Here is a 22567-nt window from a genome sequence, read left to right on the forward strand (position 1 = left end):
TTTATTATTATTTTATTTATTTATTTCATTTAAAATAAAACATATATAGTGTGTCTAAACTGTGAGAACAAACGATTTAAAAAAAAAAAATTAAAAAAAAATCCTAAAATAAAGTCACCGGGGTCAGCCACTTCCTACGGTTGGTTTTTTTTTGAAAGGGCCGGTTGGAGCCTCTCCGAGCTCTCGACCAATCAGAAGCGAGTATTTTTCGCGCTGACTAGCCGCAGCGTTTGAGTTTCCCGCAAGCTCCTCGATCCGGCTTGAATGAAACCCCTCCGCTCTGCAGGGATGAATACGGACATAAATCCCCTCTAACGACCGAGAGGACACCCAACAGGTAACCACAAACAAACCCTCGCTCATCTAATTCACCTGTTTATTTTAATGCAAACACACGTGTTCGTCCCGGAGCAACACATTTTAACCTGCTAACGCTAGCTAGCGAGCTAGCCGACTGTGCTAGCGGTACCCTGGTTAGCTTCGGCTAGCATGGTTAGCACGAGCTGTCATGGCGCCTGCATGATGAGTTTAACAGCGAAACTATTCCAGCAATCACCCAGCTGCAACGCACCTGTGTGTGCGTGTTTAGTCACGTGTGTGTTTTTATATATAACCGTGTTTATGTAGCTTTTTCTTTGAAGGGTGTTCGGCTCGGACTAGTTGCTGGAGTGCGCCGTAATGGCTGCCTGTGGCAATGACAGAGATGAGGGGGAAACGCTGCTCCATAGCTGGTGTCCGTGAGACCCCCAACATCGTGGCTGCAGGTTGTAGACGGAGCCCGTTTTTGTTACAATTGCAACCCAAGTGGGATATGTTCAATTCCAGGAAGTACTCGCACCCCCAAATGGCTTCACTCCGGCTTGTCAGCTGGTCTCAGTTTCCGCGGCTTTTCTAGCCGGTGATGTGGTGGTGGAGCAGTGCAGCACAGCCGCCCACTCACTGGGCATTCAGTGCCTGCAGACAGCCTCCTGTTCTCCCCACAGGCTGCAGAGAAACAGTCCTTTTCCAGGAGAAAGCAACCTTAACATGGTCGTTTTGTTCCTTATGCATGGATGGATGGAATCAAGAGGTTTGCACTAGTTGGGATCAACGTTTTGGTTCTGTGCAATCTTTTACCAAACAGAGGTATTGTTGTTGTTGCTTCCCCACTTTTGCTCTACTTTCTTCTTAAAAGCATCCAAAGCTTTGCAGCTGTAACATTGACCGTGACAGGTGCAGTTTCCTCTGTCGCCTCCGAGCTCACTGTTCCTGCTCCGCTGGGGCAAAGTGAGTGCCATTTTGTAGAATGTGTAACGTTATGCTCTTAGGATTCATATCCCAGAATGCTGTTTTTCGGATGCCAGACTCAAAAGCAAACTCCAAAAAAAAGTATTGCATGATATGTTAATGTGATGGAACCTGTGGATTAAGAAGTTTCTGTTCTGTTTGTAGCTCAGTGAGCCTGGAGGGGGTTAGATGGGATGGACAGCAAAGGTAGCTCCCTGCCTTCGATGCCTGAGCCAGCCAACCCGATCAGCATGAAGCAGCCACCGGAGTCCCTCGGCGTACGGAAAGGTGGGGGGGACATGAGCAGTGACCCTGCTCTACTAATAATGGACAAAGCTGCTGCCCAGCTGGCCGCCACACTACAAGACGGTGTCCTTCAGAAGATGGCTGGCCACGGTCACAATAACCACGGCCACGAGAGGCTCAAAGACCTCACCTCCCGCGTGCTGAATGGGGACCAAGACGCGCTGCCTAAGCTGTGTGCTCCAGAGACACCCATGTTTAAGGGTGCTGAAGCCCCTGCTACGAATGGCACCCATCAGCACAATTGCACTCCTCATGCTGAACATGAACTGAAAGCGACGATACCCCAGGTGGTCAAGCAGCCGTTGTTTGAGCCATGCTGTGCGAATGGGACCAGTTTGTCCACGGCCACCGAAGATCCTGTATCTGCACCAGAGAATAGACAAGACTCGAAGAAAAGGAGGGGGGGACCTCACAAACCGAACCTCAGTTCTTCTGCAATTCCTGTGGAGCCACTTGACCACACCAATGCTGTAGATGGGACCGGAGCAGCTGATGAGGTTTTACTTTTATTCCTACTTTTTTAAAAACAAAAGGATCCATATTTTTGAAAGCGAGAACCTTCTGTTTGTTTGTGGCAAATATTTAAAGTGATGCATATGAGTATGGATTAGCGTCTGGGAACATAATCAATTGTAGGAAGGAAAAGCAGTCGATCCTTGATTAGTTTCTATTTTTATCTACTGATTGAAATTAATGTTTCTCTTCTGCAGCCTGATCTCATCCCACCGTTGATGGAGGAGGATACAGAAGATTCCTCTGTGCTGGTCCGTTTTTCTGTTGGTGATTTGGTTTGGACCAAGGTGTCAGGATACCCCTGGTGGCCTTGCATGGTGACCACAGACCCGGAGTTCAATAATCACATCAAACCGAAACAGAAAGGTGAGTAACAGTTTCTACCACCTGAATCAATTTGCCTTAAGTGATGTGTTGAAGTTAAGAAGTCAGTGTTTTAATTATTCATTTAAAATAATTGTTTTTTCTTGCTTCCTCTTTTAGCCGTCAACAGCAGGTTGGGCCCCCTTTACCATGTGCAGTATTTTGGAGACGCCCCAGAGAGAGGCTACATCTTTGAGAAGAACATGGTGTCCTTCACCGGCGAGGATCAATACCAGGAGCTTAGCCAGGGCAACAAACAGTCATTCTCCCGTGTCATCCACAAAAAGGTAAATCGGCTTCTTCTCCTATGTGATGTCCCTGCATGTTGAGGATGTGGTTTGCTGCTGTTTGGAAAGACTTTGATCAGAAGCCTTGCATCATTAAAACATTGCACTTCCTTAAAACAGTTTATACAAAGTTCTTTCGCCATTACATTTCTAGAAGGTTGAAGTGCATATCCAAATGAAAAATCAGGCGAATTTTAAAAACACTTCAAGCTGGTTATACAAGCAGCCATCCTTATCACACTTCAAGTTATTTTTTTCAACACCAACAAACAGGAAAGCAATAACATTAAGTTCTTTTTGACAGATATCAAGTCCTTTCCAACACAACTGTCATATTCTTCTTATCAAGTGTTTCATTTGGTTTTAAAACTAGGCCCACAGTGTATAATCAAGTATTTGTTAATGGTATTCTCTTGATAGTGATGTGTTCCCTAGATGAACACAATGATTAAACAGTGCGACCGTGTTGTGTCTTTTGTAACTTGTGCTATTTTCTCCATATGCCATGCAGACGGCTCCCCCTGTGCCCCGTAAACTCCAGGCTCAGTGGAACATGGGCATCATTCAGGCCAAGGAGGCCTTCAGCATGTCACTGGATGAGCGCATGGTAAACTTCGCTTTTCTGTACGACGATGACGGGCCTCATCTGAACCCCCGCATCCTGGAGAAGTTGAGGCTAAAACAGAGCAACGAGATGGACCAGGAAACAGAGTCTAGACTCAGCCCGGATCTCCCCTCGGGCCCTGCCGACGACCTCTCAGCCGCCTCTCAGTCCCAAGATAGCACTTCAACAGAGAAAAAGACACAAGCACCCAGAATGAAACTCAGCTCGGGAGAAAATCTAAGAGGCAAAGGCCATCTGAATGATTTCCTGGCTAAAAAACAATTGAAAGACACAGTTTCTTCCAAAGAAATGCTTCAACCGCAGCCAGCCCCACAGGTTCGGACAACTCACTGAAATGTTCCATCAGCTTTTGTGTTGTGCATTTTTCCCGTGCAGACACTTGTTTCGGAGAGCAGGGAAATGTATGAAAGTTCTGAAATCGGGCAAAGTGGAAAGTAAACACAGGAAACAGCTTTTCAGCTCAGTATAACTCTGGTACAGACACACAAATAGTTCATCTCACCAGAACTGTGTAGAATACGCTCAAAGTGTAGAGTCATATTAATCCTACAACTAACTGCATATTTTAACATTTCAATGTTAACTAAAATTTAAAAACTCTGTAACAAATTCAAGATGTGAAAAATACAAAGAGCATTCTGGAATGGAAACAGTTGTGGGACCCTGATGGCAAATTTCATGATCAAATTTTGGCAGCCTAACAAAGCTCTAGCCTTTTTAAGATGATGCCGTTTGATGCATTTGGTTGTTTTTTTCTTTATAGGATCCCACCACTTCTGCACCAGAACTACAAGCTGAAACAGTCATACCTCAGAGGAAACAGAGGAGACCCAGACAGCCTCGGTCTCCCACAAAGACAGTTAGGAGAAGGAAAAAATCTGCAACGGACAACACCTCCGACCCCGTGAAGAAAAGGAAACCAAAGCTGGTTTCTTCGACAGACAATGTAACGGAACCAGACTCACTTCCAGTTTCAGTTCCAGGTTGGTTGAAAGTTGGAACCTGGGTTGGGTCGGTTAAATCTGGGCTTGGCTGCCATGTGTTTACCAGAGCGGTGGAGTCTGCTGCTTTAAAACGCCACATGTGGCTAGTAAAATAGTGAAGTGGTTAGGTTATTGTGGAATTTATCACTTAATGTGACCAGTATAACTAAGAATTCTCTCTCCTGGTTGGATAAAGAGGGTACACAAAAAACAAAAACTTAGAAATGCAGAGATTTATCCAAAATGCTGTGTGTTGCTTTTTAGTGTCGTCAAATAACACCAAAGACGTGCACAGATGTGCAAATTTTTAATGACCATTTTGTGCTTATTCCTTTTAATATTTACAAAGCATCTGTCGTTAATCTGCAAAATGTGTTTTAACATATATGACTTTGTTAATTGATTTAACATGAAAAGAGCTTTTGTTGCCGTAGTTACCGCAAAAGAGATTCTCTCAAAATGTAGAGGAATAAGCTTTTTATTTTTTAAGCTCAATATGAAAATGTATTTTATTTTCTCCATCCCAGTTAGGTACTTGGTAGATGGTGGTAGAAAGCTTTTTTAATGAATCATTAAGCTACTCTAAAAGCATTTTTATGGCAGATAAAAATGTCCTAATAGGAACCAAATCCGGGAGTTTAACCTTTTTTATTAACATGTGTTTTTAGTCAAGAGGCAACGAAAGAAGATGTCGAAAAGTTTGCCAACAGACGCCACGGCAGACAAGGTTCAGCAGCCGAAAAAGAGACGTAAAACAAGCAAAGACGCTGAAAAACAGGTGAGGGTGCCCTCTGGTGAAATGTGATTTCAGAATCGTACTTGCAACTCTTTTTGAAAGTAATAGTTTCCACAGTGAGGTCCTTATCAATGTCAGCTAAGAAGTATTTGCTAAGAACTTATCTAACAAAAAGCTGTTTTTAAAATGATGCAGCAAGATTCTTTTTTTTTTTTTTTTTTTTTTTACTACTAACCATTGGTACAAAATGGATAGTAAGCACTTTGTACTAAGGTGATGATTTTCTTGTTTATCCCATCAACAAACCTTTCCAGGCCTCAACTTCAGAAGGACCAGAGAAAAAGCAGAGAAGAAGAAAGAAAACGGACAAAGACTTAACGGAAACCAAGAAGAGACTGACGAAGTCAAAAGCTCTCCCCACTGGTAAACCATCTCGTTAGTCTGTATTGGTGAACATCATTGCTGAGCCTCTCTTTAGAATTCAAATCTGAAACTCTGCGTTCCCGAATCCAGAGCATCTTTTTTATTATGGCTCTGCCAAAATTGTCATTTTCCAAACACTTGTTCTTCACAGAAAACCAAGCCACAGAGAAACCAAAGCGTAGGAGGAAAAGGAAGCAGGATGGAGAGAACGAGACGACACCCTCCAAGGCAAAGAGAAGGCGGGTCACCCCTTGTCCTGATCCAGAGGTGAGGAGGAAAAAACCCAGATTTGTCAGAGATCTTACTAGTAAACCTAAAGAGGTTTTTAAGTGCTCAGGATCCAAAAATCTTAGTCTGGTTGAATTTGGCAGATTGATGTTGCTAAACCATTATTTTTAAATAAAGCCTGCCATTGCAAGTTGGGTGGTATTAATTAAATTTAACATGCTTATTACTAGGGGCACAAGTCCTCTTCAAGCATAATCTTTTATCGCCTCATTTATTCACAATTCCACATGTGGTGTTGGCTGCAGGGCTCTGGAAGTGAAGGACGTCCCGAATCTCCGAGTGACAGCTTGGACGGGACAAAAAAAGGCGAACGGAAGAAGGAGTTTGTCTGCCAGGTAGGTCTTTGAATTGAAGCAGCTGACTCTTTATTTAAATGTAGGACATTTCTTGGGAAAATGCTGCTTCCCTTGTTTGTAAATGCAAATATATGTAAGGGTTAAGTGTTTTTATGTAAACATGCTGGATCACACAAGTCTGCGCTCTTGTATAATCATCTGTGGAATATAAACATATTTTCAGCTTTAATGGTTGTGGTGTGCCATAACTTTGTTCTAGTTAACATAAATTCTAATTCCCATATCAAGCTTTAATCTTTTCTATTTGATCACAAGCACCGAAATGTCTCAATCACTTCATATGTTTATATATCTGTATTTTTTTTCCCCCTCCTACAGACGTGTGAGCAGGCTGGTGAGGACTTGGTGCCCTGTGAAGGCCAATGCTGTGGGATGTTTCACCTCCACTGTCTGGGTCTGCCATTCAAACCTGACGAGAAGCTGATGTGTCAGGAGTGCAGCACAGGTGAGGAGCTCACACTTTGTCCAGGAAACAACAATGTATTGATCTGGGGGGGGAACAACCTCTTCCTCTTCCTCTGACTGTCTCTAAATGTTGCACTTGAAGCAGTTCAGCATATTTTTTTCTGACCAATAGCTGACCCTTGTTAACCAATCTTTCTGTTCTTATTATTATTCCCTTCTGTTTCTCCTCTCAGGAATCCACTCGTGTTTCACCTGTAAGCAGTCGGATGGCGCCGTGCGTCGCTGCCACGTCCAACACTGCGGCAAGTTTTACCACGAGGCGTGCAGCCGCCTGAACCCTCTCACTGTGTTTGACAACAAGGGCTTTCGCTGCCCACTGCACGCCTGCCTGAGCTGCCACTACGGCTGCCGCACCAAGCAGAAGTCCGCCAAAGGTGAGGATCTGCAACACACAAGATGTCACTTTTTTACTTCTGCGACTCTGTAACATTCAGTGTACTGTTGGGAATGAGACTTAAGGTAAAACACGGGTTCTATAAAGGATCAAATGCTAAAAGTTAAGAAAACTTATTTTCATATTTCTATCATTAGATAGAGGCAGTTGCACATACATTATTCATTTCTGTCATGCTGAACTTTATACAAGCTGATTGAATTTGATTTTGCCTTTTTTTTCTAAAGCTGTGTGGGAAGTACATCTTTGAGTCCACTGCCCATTTTAATAACCGTAAAAGGAAACACATCATCATAGTCTTTACCAGCCAACAACATCCTGACAGTTGGAGTTTCTGAGTAGATCTGTGAAGCGTAAAAAAGAAAGAATATATTTTAAGAGTTAAATGTCCAGAAAAGTTTGAGAAATACAAAAATATATGCTATAAAACTATCATTAGAAGCTCACAGTTACAAGCATTACATTTAAAAGTAAAAACTAGCTTAATTAATATGAATTTTCTGCAAAAAGTGGTTTGTTCTGGTTTCCAACTACAACCAGGCCATTTAGGATACATGTGACAGATGACAGATGGGATCCAAAACAGAATTATCCTAGTTTTGTAGACTTAAACCAAAATATCTCAACAGCATTTTTCACAGCAGATATTTCTTGATGTCACTTCTACTCCTCATGATGTAAATCTGTCTAATCCGGTGTTTCTCTCTCTCTCTGTTTTGTAGGTAGGTTGATGCGTTGCCTGCGTTGCCCCGTGGCGTACCACGTCGGTGACCTGTGTGTGGCTGCGGGCAGTGAGATGATCACCAACACCGCCATCATCTGCACCAACCACTTCCACGCCAAGAAGGGCTACAGCCACCACAGTCACGTCAACGTCAGCTGGTGCTTCGTCTGCTCCAAAGGTTCGCCAACTCTCCTATCATATCAGTTACAGTAGCCATATATTGATATTTCTTGGTCTACGTAGCCAGTTAGCATTTTAAGAAATATTGTAAGTATCTTTTTGTTGTGTTTTTAAAATCAAATTTCAGCTGTAAAATGGCAAGTTAATTTCATATTAGTTTCCTGCTTGCGGTTATGGGTATAAATGGCCTTTTTGTTCAAATCTGGCTAAATCTTGAAAACTTTTTAACAATATATGGTGCTACACGCTTTTAAGAAAACTCACAGACTGGGGGACTTTAATATTTTATTGAAACAACCAAAAAAAGGTCACCGGTAAATTTTACCTATTGAAAGTGCAAGCCAAAAAGTTTGATGCTAAATAGTGTTTAAGTGTCAAAATTTGTGAAATGGAATATTTGAGTCGTGTTAAAGTACGAGAGGGTTTTAAATCAAGTCTTTTGCATTTGATTGGACCGTTATAAAGGTTTTCTGGTACAGGCTTAAATAAGCACACTTCATATTGTGTTTCACAGGGGGGGGAATTATTGGATTTTGATATATAAAGAAATGGATTTTTTGTATTTTCTTTGCATATATTGTTAAAAGGTGCGTGATTGGAACAGGGATTTGATCATAAAGGGTTCAAATGGCATTTTCCATTGCAAATCATCTCTTAGTTTTCCTATAAATGCAACATCCTGTATAAATGCCATCCTCCCAGATTCACATCTAAAATACACACTCGCAGTGTGTGTGGGTTGATTAACGAGTGGGTACGTGGCAGTGTTTTTGGCTGCTTTGTATGAGTTTTATTGTGCTTGTTTTATAACCCCCTTACACAGATGACTAAACTCTTAAGTTGGAGCTCTCATACCTGCTTTAATGCTGCTGACTTGTATCTAAACGTTTGAATTGTTCTTGTGATGCAGGAGGGCAGCTGCTGTGCTGCGAGTCTTGTCCTGCAGCTTTTCACCCGGACTGCTTGAACATCGCTATGCCCGATGGGAGCTGGTTCTGCAACGACTGCCGGGCCGGAAAGAAACCCAAATACAGAGACATCATCTGGGTCAAACTGGGGACATACAGGTCAGTGAAACGGATCCCTGATTCAGTACTGTGTGGTTCTCTGTTGTGACGTGGACTCATACCTCTTCTTTTTTATCCTCCTCAGATGGTGGCCTGCAGAGATCCACCATCCAAGAAACATCCCCACCAACATCCAGCACCTTCGCCACGAGATCGGAGAGTTCCCGGTCTTCTTCTTCGGCTCCAAGGACTACTTCTGGACCCACCAGGGCCGAGTGTTTCCATACATGGAGGGAGACCGGGGCAGCAAGCACCAGAGGACCGGCATCGGCAAAGTCTTCAAGAACGGTGAAGATCTAGATTACCTCCTTAATCAATTCAGTTACGAAAAACGTGAAAGAAAGAATCTCTTCTTTGACAGTTTTAGTTCAAAGTTGATGTACACGTAAAGGGAACTTTTTAAATACATTTTGATATCGGGACTCTTTGGCATCATATACAGTATGCTAGCTCTAAATTGTCTAACTTGTTAAAAAGAAGAAAAGCAAACAACTGATGTTAACTTAAATGTTTTCAGATTTGGAGTAGTTTTGAAATTGCACTTGTTTCAGTATACCAGTCAATGTTGAGCATCATGTTCAGCTGAATGTTTCCATAGATGAAATGAAATGTAATGAGCCTCTACTTTGTCTTGCTTCCTCAGCTCTACTGGAGGCTGAAGTTCGATTCAAGGAGATCAAAATTAAACGAGAGGCCAAGGAGGCACAAGAGAACAGCCGGAAGCCACCGCCATATAAATTTATCAAGGTGTGAAATTTAAACGTGTTCATCTTTTGTTTTTGTCTTTTGTTTAAATTATTTTTTTAAAGTGACCAACCCAAATATCCAGGTAATGCATGTGAAGAGATGACTCTGTATTAAAGAATGAATGAATAACACTTATTTACCTTCATACCCTCCAGAATAGAGTAAAGTTATCCTCTGTCACTGATGTTTCCTGATGTTTTATTTTTTTCCTCCTATCAGGTGAACAAACCCTTCGGTAAGGTTCAGGTCTACACTGCAGACGTTTCCGAGATCCCTAAGTGTAACTGTAAGCCGACAGACGAGCGGCCGTGCGGGTTTGAGTCCGAGTGTCTGAACCGCATGCTGCAGTACGAGTGCCACCCTCAGGTGTGTCCCAGCGCCGAGCGATGCTGTAACCAGGACTTCACCAAACGCCTCTACCCAGAGACCAAGATCATCAAGACCCCCGGCAAGGGCTGGGGCCTGATCTCTCTCCGGGACATCAAGAAGGTGAGGCCAGAGGCTGTGCTGCTATAAAACGGCCCTTTAGTCAGAACAACTGATGTTTCGTGCTAATCGGGGGAAATTCATCCCGAGAAAGTCAATATGTCGAATGTTGTGAAAAGTTGAAGACTTGCCATTTATGTTTGGGATGTAAGAAAAACATCTCAGTAGTTATCACAAGCAGTAATATATTTGTTTTTGTGGAAATCTGTAATTTAATCACTTGAAATTGTATAAACAGCCAGTCCAAGATTAGATCATTGCAGGTATATTTGTATCATATGTCAGCTAAAAAATAACAAGACATTAAAGTCCATAAATGTCCAAAATATATATATAACAGTTCTTCTTTTTTTTTTTTTTTTTTTAAACCTAATTTAATGGAAGATTATCAAAAATATTTATTTATGATATCTAATTTTTTTAAATTATTTTTTTGCTAACTGTCAAATATAAAAAATGTTCTGTATCAGTTGGACTGTACTTAAAATGTTGTTTCTCTTACCTTTATTTTTAAAGATAATTTTATGGCATTTTCACCTTTTGGTTGACTGATGACGCTCAACTAACCAGAGCTCATTAAGTTACAAAAAAAATATGATTCAGGCTTATATTCTGTGCGTATTTAAGTATAGGCACTGTTTTGACTTTGATATGAAAGGGTATTTCCCCTGTCAGTGTCACAATAGCCAGTATATATCCCCTTTGATTTCTGGTGTAAATTATTAAAACTTCCAAAGGGTGGAAAAAATTGCTGTTTAAAAAAAAAAGGCACTGTAGCAATACTCATCCGTTTATTAAAAAATATACCTGGGTCATTTCTAGTACCAACACATCACTGGTCTGTTTCTCCAACAGGGCGAGTTTGTGAACGAGTACATCGGCGAGCTGATAGACGAGGAGGAGTGCAGGGCGAGGATCAAATACGCCCACGAAAACAACATCACTGACTTCTACATGCTCACCATCGACAAGGTTAGTCACCAAATAGAACCTAGGAGTACTTTTTTTTTTTTTATTGCTCCTCAGTGTGTCGGGGTGCTGTTTACTCATCAGCAGTTCCACTTCTACTGGAGCGAGATCAACAGAATGGTATTGCATTGGGAATGTTACATGAAAGGCAACTGTAACATTACAGGAGTCAATACTACAAATACAACCTGCTGAATCCTATAAATACATCTGTTAATGCTAATTATATAAATAATAACATGCTACAGAAGTTGTTATATTTGTGCAAGTAACTCATTTACAAATTGTAAAAAGCTATAAATTAACTTGGAGGCATTTCCTCTTCATGGCTTTCAGGACCGGATCATTGACGCCGGTCCGAAGGGAAACTACTCTCGCTTCATGAACCACAGCTGTCAGCCCAACTGTGAGACGCAGAAGTGGACGGTGAACGGAGACACGCGGGTCGGACTGTTCGCCGTCTGTGACATCCCGGCAGGTGAGGACGAGTTAGAGACGAGACTGATGAGGGCTTTGTCTTCACATAACTTTTTACAGAATAATTACAGTTAACACAAAATGCGATGGATTCTTCATCTTTTTGTTTTTGTGTATTTCAGGGACGGAGCTGACCTTTAATTACAACCTTGACTGCCTCGGGAATGAGAAGACCGTCTGTCGCTGCGGAGCTCCAAACTGCAGCGGTTTCCTTGGCGATCGACCCAAGGTGAGCTTTATATTCAGAGCTGTAGGTTCATTATTTTTGATTTATGTTGAAATTTTGGGGGTTTATTTTGTTGTCAGTTTGGTTTTGAGGGGTTCAGAGATCATGTCTAGGTTTTTCTAGCAGTTTGAAAGACATGAGTTGAGGGTTTTGAAGAAGGTAAATACGTTAATAAAAGTGAATTACAACCTCATCACAGAAAAACTGGTATGTATGGAATTTCAAATGCAGTATATCAAGCTTTATTTATTGTCATTGTTCAAGACAGGGTTGCACAGCTAAATGCAGTTGTACTCTATTTATTTATTTTTTATGCTACAAAACAGAAACAGCAGTTCATTCCTGTCGTGTAAAGCCAATTCACAAGTATTTTTCTTGATAAGTTGTTTTGAGTGAATCAATTTTTCTTTCCTGCATTAGAACATGAATTTTAAACTTTCCCCTCTTTGTGATGAAGAAAAACATTGATCAAATTTATCTCCTCTGCAGAACTCAAGCGGCCAAACCGCCGAGCCGAAAGGGAAGCGCTTGAAGAGAAAGTATAAAAGGAGGAAAACAGAGGGAAAGAAGAAGTCTGATGACGACTGTTTCCGCTGCGGAGACGGAGGACAGCTGGTGCTCTGTGGGAAGAAGACCTGCACCAAAGCTTATCACTTGACCTGCCTGAACCTCACCAAGAGACCCTTCGGTAAGAAACACCGGAAATAAAATATCTATTTTTGTCTGCCTTCATGTGCACAAAGCGTCCTTGGGTCCTCTGAAAGGTGCAATAACAATGCAAGTTACTGTTGGTGTTATTGTAGATTTGTTGCACTTATCAATAGGAAACAAAACACGTATACATCTACTTTATATTTTTACCCCGGGTATCTGGTTGACATAAAACATGCATATACACACGCACATTCACAGATTTTTAAAATTGTTTTTTAATTCAAAGGAAATGATTTATTTGTATATTTTTTACATACCTTGTTGTTATTGTAACATTTGTTAATGCAAAATCAAATACCTGCTTCAGAAGACTTTCTAAAACATTTAATTCAAAGAAATACATTGATTATAAAGACAAAAAATCACAGCCTTTGAATTTTACAATTTTATTCTACTTTTTTTTATTTTAAGTTTGTTTATATTTAAACAATGTTTGGCTACATCTCTGTACATATAGAGTATAACTTTAAGATATTAGTTTACAGAGCGTTCTTTCTCTCTTTGTCTAGCGTTTGCTTTTATTCCACCACTACTATGACATATTCTAAACAGTTTTTTCCTTCGTCCTCGCTCCCTGCAGGCCGCTGGGACTGCCCCTGGCACCACTGTGACGTCTGCGGGAAAAACTCCGAGGCTTTCTGCCAGCTCTGCCCCAACTCCTTCTGCAAGGCTCACCAGGAGGGGGCGCTGCGCTCCTGGCCCCCCACCGGACAGCTGTGCTGTGTGGAGCACGAGGAGCTGGAGGCAACGACCAACCAGGATCAGGGCGCCAACATGACGACCAAGATGACTCCAACTACAGCCGCCGCCGTCGTCAGCCGTCCACCCAAAGGCTCCAGGAAGGCGGACGGAACCGAGGCGAAAACAAAACGCTCCAAGAGGAAAGCAGCAGAGGCCTGAAAGTGACCTTTGACCCCCCCCTCCTCGGAGAGCCAAAAGACCAAACTAGACTCTTTTGACACCTGCTTCCATGTTCATGGACAAATATAAACCCCTCGTTATACTGTCTCTCCATGATCGCAACAATCAAGGCACTGTACATCTTCATCAGGGAAAGCCGCTTATCTCTCACAAGCTCAGCAGCAGCCTGAAGCTCGACGCTCAAAACAAACGCTATTATTTTAAAAACATTTTCAGTTGTTTTTTTTGTGTTTTTTTTTCATTCTCTGCACTGAGGCGACCCTCCTGTGGTAAAGCACAAAGCAGCAGCAGAGGGAGCGAAGGTCAGGAAACTTCGGCTTCTGGATTTCTGGATCATTCTTCCACCAACCAAACTGCCTTTCTACATTTTTTTTGTTTTATTGTCTTTTTTATTTTTTATTTTTTTAAGATTGAAGATTAACAAAACAAACCAGTTGGCATCTGCAGAAAAGAAACCGAACCATCTGGAAGTAAAACTGAGCTGCAGCGTCACCGTCGTATAAAACTTGAATCTCATTCGCCCCCTCGTTCAACACAAAGGATCTTAGCAGAGTTTTATAGCTATATCTATATATGTGTGTATATCAAAGACCAAAACTATGATTACTGGGATAATACTGTAGGACATCAAACAGGTTGCCAAATGGATTGCTTTTATTTTTATATATAGTATATATATGTCAGATTTAATATCGAAACACTATGGATAGTCCTCAGACGACCTCTTCTGTTTGGTAGCCATAGGTTACATTTAACTGTAGACTTTTGTTTGCTATTTTACAACCTGTTATTTTGTTTTAGCTCAGTTTTACTGTTTAGATTTGAATGATTTCTCTTTTTATTTTTTGAGTATCAGTATGCTGAATGATGGCGCCCACAAACTGTCAATCAACCTGCCTGTCCAGAGAACGACGGGTGACAGAAAGTGTTAAAGCGAGAGCGCTCTTAAACTTTTGTATGACATAAAAAAAACACTACTGGGAGGTTTAAAGGTCTTTGGTGCTCTCTGCTCGATGCTAAACCAGATAAATGAAGGAATACGTGATTTTCTGGAACGTTCTTTGACTCCTGACCTTTTAAAGGTGCTGTTTTTTTTTTTTCCACTGAAGTATCAGAATTCTAAGGTACAAAGATTTATAGATGTACACATCCTTCAGATTCACAATGTAAAGGTCTGTGTCATCCGACTGGGCTTTTTATTGATGATAGAAATCATTGAGTCATTCATCTGTAGCTGAGGTTTTAAAAGACAGACCTCATCTTTTTAAATCTCAGGAGGTTTTTGGTTTCAAACTGCATCCTGCTTGTTGTTTACTTCTTTAACAGGGTAACAGAACACTGGCATACATCTGGAAACTCCTATTTTGAGTCATTTTTTCTTATTTGTACTTGACATAAAGCTTCAAAATGAGGTTGAACAGAACTAGAGTACCGCGGTACATTTTAGTCAGACTTTAACTTTTAACACTCGGAGATCTGTGAGCTCCAGCTGTACTTCCTAAACCTCAGCTGTACTTGATGTGTCACGCTTATGCTGCTTTTCTGTTACTATGAGTACCAGTTTTTGATTTTTATACCATTTGCATCATCCAGGTCAAAATTACAACAAAAGCAAATGTTCTTTGAAGGTCCTAACTATTCAATCGGCACATATATTTGAAAGTGATGCGCCCAAAGTCCATCACTATCTCCAGTCTTATATGTCCTCAAATGGCCACTGTACTAGGAGCTTTGAAACAATTTCATATGCATGTTGTTTAAGCAAAAAGAAGCGGTAGGAAAAAAGCTTTTTTTTTCTTCTTTGGATTCACAATTTTGAAATACTAAAATTTCATATTTTTTGCATTAAGCAAAAAGTGTATTTAGAGTTTATGTCATCAGTGAGTCTCTTTTTTTCGGGTAAGTTAGTTTGTTAAATTTCATTTCTAACATTTATAAAAATGACCATTTTTTTCTTAAAGCCACTATCTGTGCTTTTTCTTTCTTCCTCCAAAAACCTAAATTTTGAGTTGTTCCGACACAACGGGAGGCCATTTTTCATAACTGCACCTTTTTCATTTATGTTAGCATTTCTTTTTTTCGCAGGCCGTGTGAGTGGGACATGTCCAGAGGTGCAGCAAGTCTCGTACGAGTATTTTTCGGCTTTGTGTGTATCCTAACCTTGACTTGTGTTGAGTGAATGTAGTCCAGCCAGTTACTTTTGTAAGCACTGTAATTCCCTGTAGAGCTGAAGTGTAATGTGTGAGTAGGGGTTTTCATTCTGTAACTACTGTCATAGTAAAACCAGAGACTAATATGTACATAATGTATAAGTGGTAATAGTGATGCATCTATTGTAAATATCATACAATCTCTCTGATATGTATGTTTGTTTTGTTTTTGTTTTTTTTCTTGATGCAGTGCTGAAACACTTTTCTGCAGGATCTCACATCTGTTGAATCGTGCAATAAAAAGTGAACAAACATGCTTCTCCTGTCTGCTGGACTTTTGTTCTCATCAAACACTGATCTTTATATTTACCTTTTCCTAAACCGATTAATACCAAACTTGAAAGCTGCCTTAAACTCAGCCTTGTAGCCTTAAAAAATGAGTTTGAGACATTTTTTAAAGGCCCTGAATTTGAAAAAATAAAAGCATTTAAACATAGCAGCAAACTGTTTGCTATGTAAAAATATATTGGTGTAATGTCCCTTTTCTCAGCATCCATTTTGACATGTCATAGCAGGTGTAATTAAGAGTAATTATGGTCCCATTCTATTTAGTGTGTCACAGCCATTCTAGTAAGCCAGCATGCCCAATATCAGGGTCCTTGCCCACCTAAATGGAACAGGTCCATAATTCATGTTATTAAATACACCTGTGTTCACCTGCAGCGATGTGCAAAGATGGCTGCTGTGAAAAGGACCCATGAAGACGCTCTCCCTGTGAGTCTTGAATCTGAGCTTCTATGTTTTTTGTTTACATATTTTAAACTACATTTTCAGGCTAAACTTAAATTTTCACATGTATCTTTTTGGAGACTGCTTTTTTTCAACGGACTATACCATGACTTATTTTGACTTGTTATATAACTTTTTAATGATTTTTTTTGTAATACTGTACTATAACTTTTTTATTACTTTTTTTTCGACATACTATGGTTTGACTAATTCTGACACGCTATACTATGACTTTTTATGACTTTTATTGACATACTATACTATACTATACTATGACTTTTTATGACTTTTTTTCGACATACTGTACCATGACTTTTTTTGACATACTATCCTATGACATTTTATTTTTTTTCAACATACTATCCTGACTTTTTTATGACTTTTTTCAACATGCTATCCTATGACTTATTTTTATTTAATTCGACATACTATATTTTCACTAATTCCGACACGCTATACTATGACTTTTTTATGACTTTTTTCGACATACTATCCTATGACTTTTTTTCGACACACTATACTATGACCTTTTTTTCCCGACATGCTATATCATGACTTATTTTTGTTTTTTTCGACATATACTATATTATTTATGACCATTTTTTTTTCGACATGCTATACTATGACTTATTTTTATTTTATTCGACATACTATACTATGACTTTTTTTTTTTATGACTTTTTTCGACATACTATACTATGACTTTTTTTTTTATTTTTTTCGACATACTATACTATGACTTATTTTTTTTTTTTCGACATACTATACTATGATATTTTTTTTTTTTCAACATACTATATTATGACTTTTTTAAGACTTTTAAACATACTATCCTATGACTTTTTAATGACTTTTAAACATACTATCCTATGACTTTTTAATGACTTTTAAACATACTATCCTAAGACTTTTTATTTTTTTTCGACATGCTATCCTATGACTTATTTTTTTTTTTCGACATACTATACTATGACTTTTTTTTTTTTCGACATGCTATACTATGACTTATTTTTATTATACTCGACATACTATACTATGACCTTTTTTTTTCGACATACCATACTATGATATTTTTGACTTTTTTCAACATACTATATTACGCTTTTTTTAAGACTTTTAAACATACTATCCTATGACTTTTTTTTTTTTCGACATGCTATCCTATGACTTATTTTTATTTTATTCGACATACTATACTATGACCTTTTTTTTTTTTCCCGACATGCTATCCTATGACTTTTTTTTTTTTTTATTCGACGACATACTATATACTTTTTTTTTTTTCGACATACTATACTATGATTTTTTTTTTTTTTGACTTATTTTTGCTATACTATGACCTTTTTTTTTTCAACATGCTATACTATGACTTTTTTTTTTCGACATGCTATACTATGACATTTTTTTTTTTTTTATACGACATGCTATACTATGACTTATTTTTTTTTTATTTTTATTTTTTTCGACATGCTATACTATGACTTTTTTTTTTTTCCGACATGCTATACTATGACTTATTTTTATTTTATTCGACATACTATACTATGACCTTTTTTTTCCCGACATACTATACTATGACTTATTTTTATTTTTTTCGACATGCTATACTATGACTTATTTTTTTTTCGACATACTATACTATGACTTTTTTTCGACATGCTATACTATGACTTATTTTTATTTTACTCGACATACTATACTATGACTTTTTTTTTTTTTTTATGACTTTTTTTTCTTCGACATGCTATACTATGACTTATTTTTATTTTATTCGACATACTATACTATGACCTTTTTTTTCCGACATGCTATACTATGACTTATTTTTATTTTATTCGACATACTATACTATGACCTTTTTTTTCCCGACATACTATTTATTTTTTTTTTTCGACATGCTATACTATGACTTTTTTTACTTTTTTTATTTTTTTTTTCGACATGCTATACTATGACTTATTTTTTTTTTTCGACATGCATTACTATGACTTTATTTTATTTTATTCGACATACTATACTATGACCTTTTTTTTTTCCGACATGCTATACTATGACTTATTTTTATTTTATTCGACATACTATACTATGACCTTTTTTTTTTTTGACATGCCATACTATGATATTTTTATGACTTTTTCGACATGCTATACTATGACTTATTTTTAATTTATTCGACATGCTATCCTATGACTTTTTTTTCCGACATGCTATACTATGACTTATTTTTTTTATTTTTTTCGACATACTATACTATGACCTTTTTTTTTCGACATACCATACTATGATATTTTTGACTTTTTTCAACATACTATATTACGCTTATTTTAAGACTTTTAAACATACTATCTTATGACTTTTTAATGACTTTTAAACATACTATCCTATGACTTTTTTTTTTTTCGACATGCTATCCTATGACTTTTTTTTTTCGACATGCTATACTATGACTTATTTTTATTTTATTCGACATGCTATGCTATGACTTTTTTATTCCGACATCCTATACTATGACTTATTTTTTATTTTATTCGACATACTATACTATGACTTATTTTTTTTTCCGACATGCTATACTATGACTTATTTTTTTTTTTTATTCGACATGCTATACTATGACTTATTTTTATTTTTTTCGACATGCTATACTATGACTTATTTTTTATTTTATTCGACATGCTATACTATGACTTATTTTTTTTTTTTTCAACATGCTATCCTATGACTTTTTTTTTTTTCGACATGCTATACTATGACTTATTTTTTTTTTCGACATACTATATTATGACTTTTTTTTTTTTCGACATGCTATACTATGACTTTTTTATGACTATACTATGACTTTTTTTTTCCGACATACTATCCTATGACTTTTTTTTTCGACATGCTATACTATGACTTATTTTTATTTTATTCGACATACTATACTATGACCTTTTTTTTTCCGACATGCTATACTATGACTTATTTTTATTTTTTCGACTATACTATGACCTTTTTTTTTTCCCGACATGCTATACTATGACTTATTTTTATTTTATTCGACATGCTATACTATGACTTTTTTTTCGACATGCTATACTATGACTTATTTTTATTTTATTCGACATACTATACTATTTTTTTTTATGACATGCTATACTATGACTTTTTTTTTTTCGACATACTATACTATGACTTTTTTTTTTCCGACATGCTATACTATGACTTATTTTTATTTTATTCGACATACTATACTATGATTTTTTTTTTTTTCGACATACCATACTATGATATTTTTGACTTTTTTCAACATACTATATTACGCTTTTTTTAAGACTTTTAAACATACTATCCTATGACTTTTTTTATTTTTTTATACTATGACTTTTTTTTTTAAACATACTATCCTATGACTTATTTTTATTTTTTCGACATGCTATACTATGACTTTTTTTTTTTCGACATGCTATACTATGACTTATTTTTATTTTATTCGACATACTATACTATGACCTTTTTTTTTTCGACATGCTATACTATGACTTATTTTTATTTTATTCGACATACTATACTATGACCTTTTTTTTTCGACATACCATACTATGATATTTTTGACTTTTTTCAACATACTATACTATGACTTTTTTTAAAGACTTTTAAACATACTATCCTATGACTTATTTTTTTAATGACTTTTTTTAAACATACTATCCTATGACTTTTTTTTTTTTTTTCAACATGCTATCCTATGACTTTTTTTTTTTTGACATGCTATACTATGACTTATTTTTATTTTATTCGACATACTATACTATGACCTTTTTTTTTCCGACATGCTATACTATGACTTATTTTTATTTTATTCGACATACTATACTATGACTTATTTTTTTTTTCCAACATGCTATGCTATGACTTGTTTTTATTTTTTCGACATGCTATCCTATGACATTTTTTTCTTCGACATGCTATACTATGACTTATTTTTTTCCGACATGCTATACTATGACTTATTTTAATTTTATTCGACACACTATACTATGACCTTTTTTTTTCGACATGCTATACTATGACTTATTTTTATTTTTTTCGACATGCTATACTATGACTTATTTTTATTTTTTTCGACATGCTATCCTATGACTTTTTTTTTTTTTTTCGATTTTTAATGCATGCTATACTATGACTTATTTTTATTTTTTCGACATACTATACTATGACTTTTTTTTTCCGACATGCTATACTATGACTTTTTATTTTTATTTTTTTTAGTCGACATACTATGCTATGACCTTTTTTTTTCCGACATGCTATACTATGACTTATTTTTATTTTTTTTCGACATGCTATCCTATGACTTTTTTTTTTCCGACATGCTATACTATGACTTTTTTTTTATACTATGACCTTATTTTTTTTTTTCCCGACACATACTATACTATGACTTTTTATTTTTTTCGACATGCTATCCTATGACATTTTTTTCTTCGACATGCTATACTATGACTTATTTTTTTCCGACATGCTATACTATGACTTTTTTTATTTTTTCGACATACTATACTATGATTTTTTTTTTCCGACATGCTATACTGTGACTTATTTTTATTTTATTCGACATACCATACTATGACCTTTTTTGTTTTTGACATGCCATACTATGATATTTTTATGACTTTTTCGACATGCTATACTATGACTTATTTTTATTTTATTCGACATGCTATACTATGACTTTTTTTTTCCGACATGCTATACTATGACTTATTTTTATTTTATTCGACATACTATACTATGACTTTTTTTTTTTTCCGACATGCTATACTATGACTTATTTTTATTTTTTTCGACATACCATACTATGACCTTTTTTGTTTTTGACATGCCATACTATGATATTTTTATGACTTTTTTTTGACATGCTATCCTATGACATGCTATACTATGACTATTTTTTTATTTTTTCGACATACTATACTATGACCTATGACCTTTTTTTTTCCGACATGCTATACTATGACTTATTTTTATTTTATTCGACATACTATACTATGACCTTTTTTTTTTCGACATACCATACTATGATATTTTTGACTTTTTTCAACATACTATATTACGCTTTTTTAAGACTTTTAAACATACTATCTTATGACTTTTTAATGACTTTTAAACATACTATCCTATGACTTTTTATTTTTTTTCGACATGCTATCCTATGACCTTTTTTTTTCCGACATGCTATACTATGACTTATTTTTATTTTATTCGACATGCTATGCTATGACTTATTTTTATTTTATTCGACATGCTATGCTATGACTTTTTTTTTTTTTTCTTACGACATCCTATACTATGACTTTTTTTTATTTTTTCGACATGCTATATTACCTTTTTTTCGACATGCTATACTATGACTTATTTTTATGACTTATTTTTTTTATTCGACATGCTATACTATGACTTATTTTTATTTTTTTCGACATGCTATACTATGACTTATTTTTTTTTTTTATTTTTTCGACATGCTATACTATGACTTATTTTTTTTTATTCGACATGCTATACTATGACTTATTTTTATTTTATTCGACATACTATACTATGACTTTTTTTTCGACGACATACTATGACTTATTTTTATTTTTTTCGACATACTATCCTATGACATTTTTTTCTTCGACATGCTATACTATGACTTTTTTTTTTCGACATGCTATACTATGACTTATTTTTATTTTATTTTTTTCGACATACCATACTATGATATTTTTATGACTTTTTCGACATGCTATACTATGACTTATTTTTATTTTATTCGACACACTATACTATGACTTATTTTTTTTTTCGACATACTATACTATGACTTATTTTTATTTTTTTCGACATGCTATACTATGACCTTTTTTTTTTTTTTCGACATGCTATCCTATGACTTATTTTTATTTTATTCAACATGCTATGCTATGACTTTTTTTTTTCCGACATGCTATACTATATTTTTATTTTTATTTTTTCGACATACTATACTATGACTTTTTTTTTTTCCGACATGCTATACTATGACTTATTTTTATTTTATTCGACATACTATACTATGACTTTTTTTTTTCGACATACCATACTATGATAT

General features: G+C 36.6%; 1 protein-coding gene across 1 annotated transcript; it reads left to right on the forward strand.

Annotated features, from left to right (window-relative positions):
• Window positions 1-200: 200 nt before the first annotated feature.
• nsd2 (nuclear receptor binding SET domain protein 2) lies at window positions 201-15982 on the forward strand. Its single transcript, XM_054614110.1, has 22 exons — window positions 201-337; window positions 1432-2069; window positions 2283-2451; window positions 2569-2735; window positions 3247-3675; window positions 4124-4343; window positions 5012-5121; window positions 5394-5502; window positions 5654-5769; window positions 6036-6125; window positions 6465-6591; window positions 6785-6985; window positions 7728-7907; window positions 8820-8976; window positions 9062-9264; window positions 9620-9723; window positions 9943-10212; window positions 11065-11181; window positions 11515-11656; window positions 11778-11884; window positions 12371-12569; window positions 13176-15982. Exons 2-22 carry the CDS (start codon window positions 1461-1463, stop codon window positions 13493-13495), a joined length of 4146 nt encoding a protein of 1381 aa, XP_054470085.1. The 5' UTR covers window positions 201-337; window positions 1432-1460; the 3' UTR covers window positions 13496-15982.
• Window positions 15983-22567: the final 6585 nt, after the last annotated feature.

The sequence above is a fragment of the Anoplopoma fimbria genome, chromosome 15, assembly GCF_027596085.1.
Source record: "Anoplopoma fimbria isolate UVic2021 breed Golden Eagle Sablefish chromosome 15, Afim_UVic_2022, whole genome shotgun sequence".
In the NCBI taxonomy this organism is placed as follows: Eukaryota; Metazoa; Chordata; class Actinopteri; order Perciformes; family Anoplopomatidae; genus Anoplopoma; species Anoplopoma fimbria.

Excerpts from the sequence above, each read along its gene's own strand:
- nsd2 (XM_054614110.1), top strand. The coding sequence starts at position 1,461 with ATGGACAGCAAAGGTAGCTCCCTGCCTTCGATGCCTGAGCCAGCCAAC. Across the intron at positions 4,344-5,011 it reads ACTTCCAGTTTCAGTTCCAG|TCAAGAGGCAACGAAAGAAG; the intron begins GTTGGTTGAAAG and ends ATGTGTTTTTAG. Across the intron at positions 9,265-9,619 it reads CGGCAAAGTCTTCAAGAACG|CTCTACTGGAGGCTGAAGTT; the intron begins GTGAAGATCTAG and ends TTGCTTCCTCAG.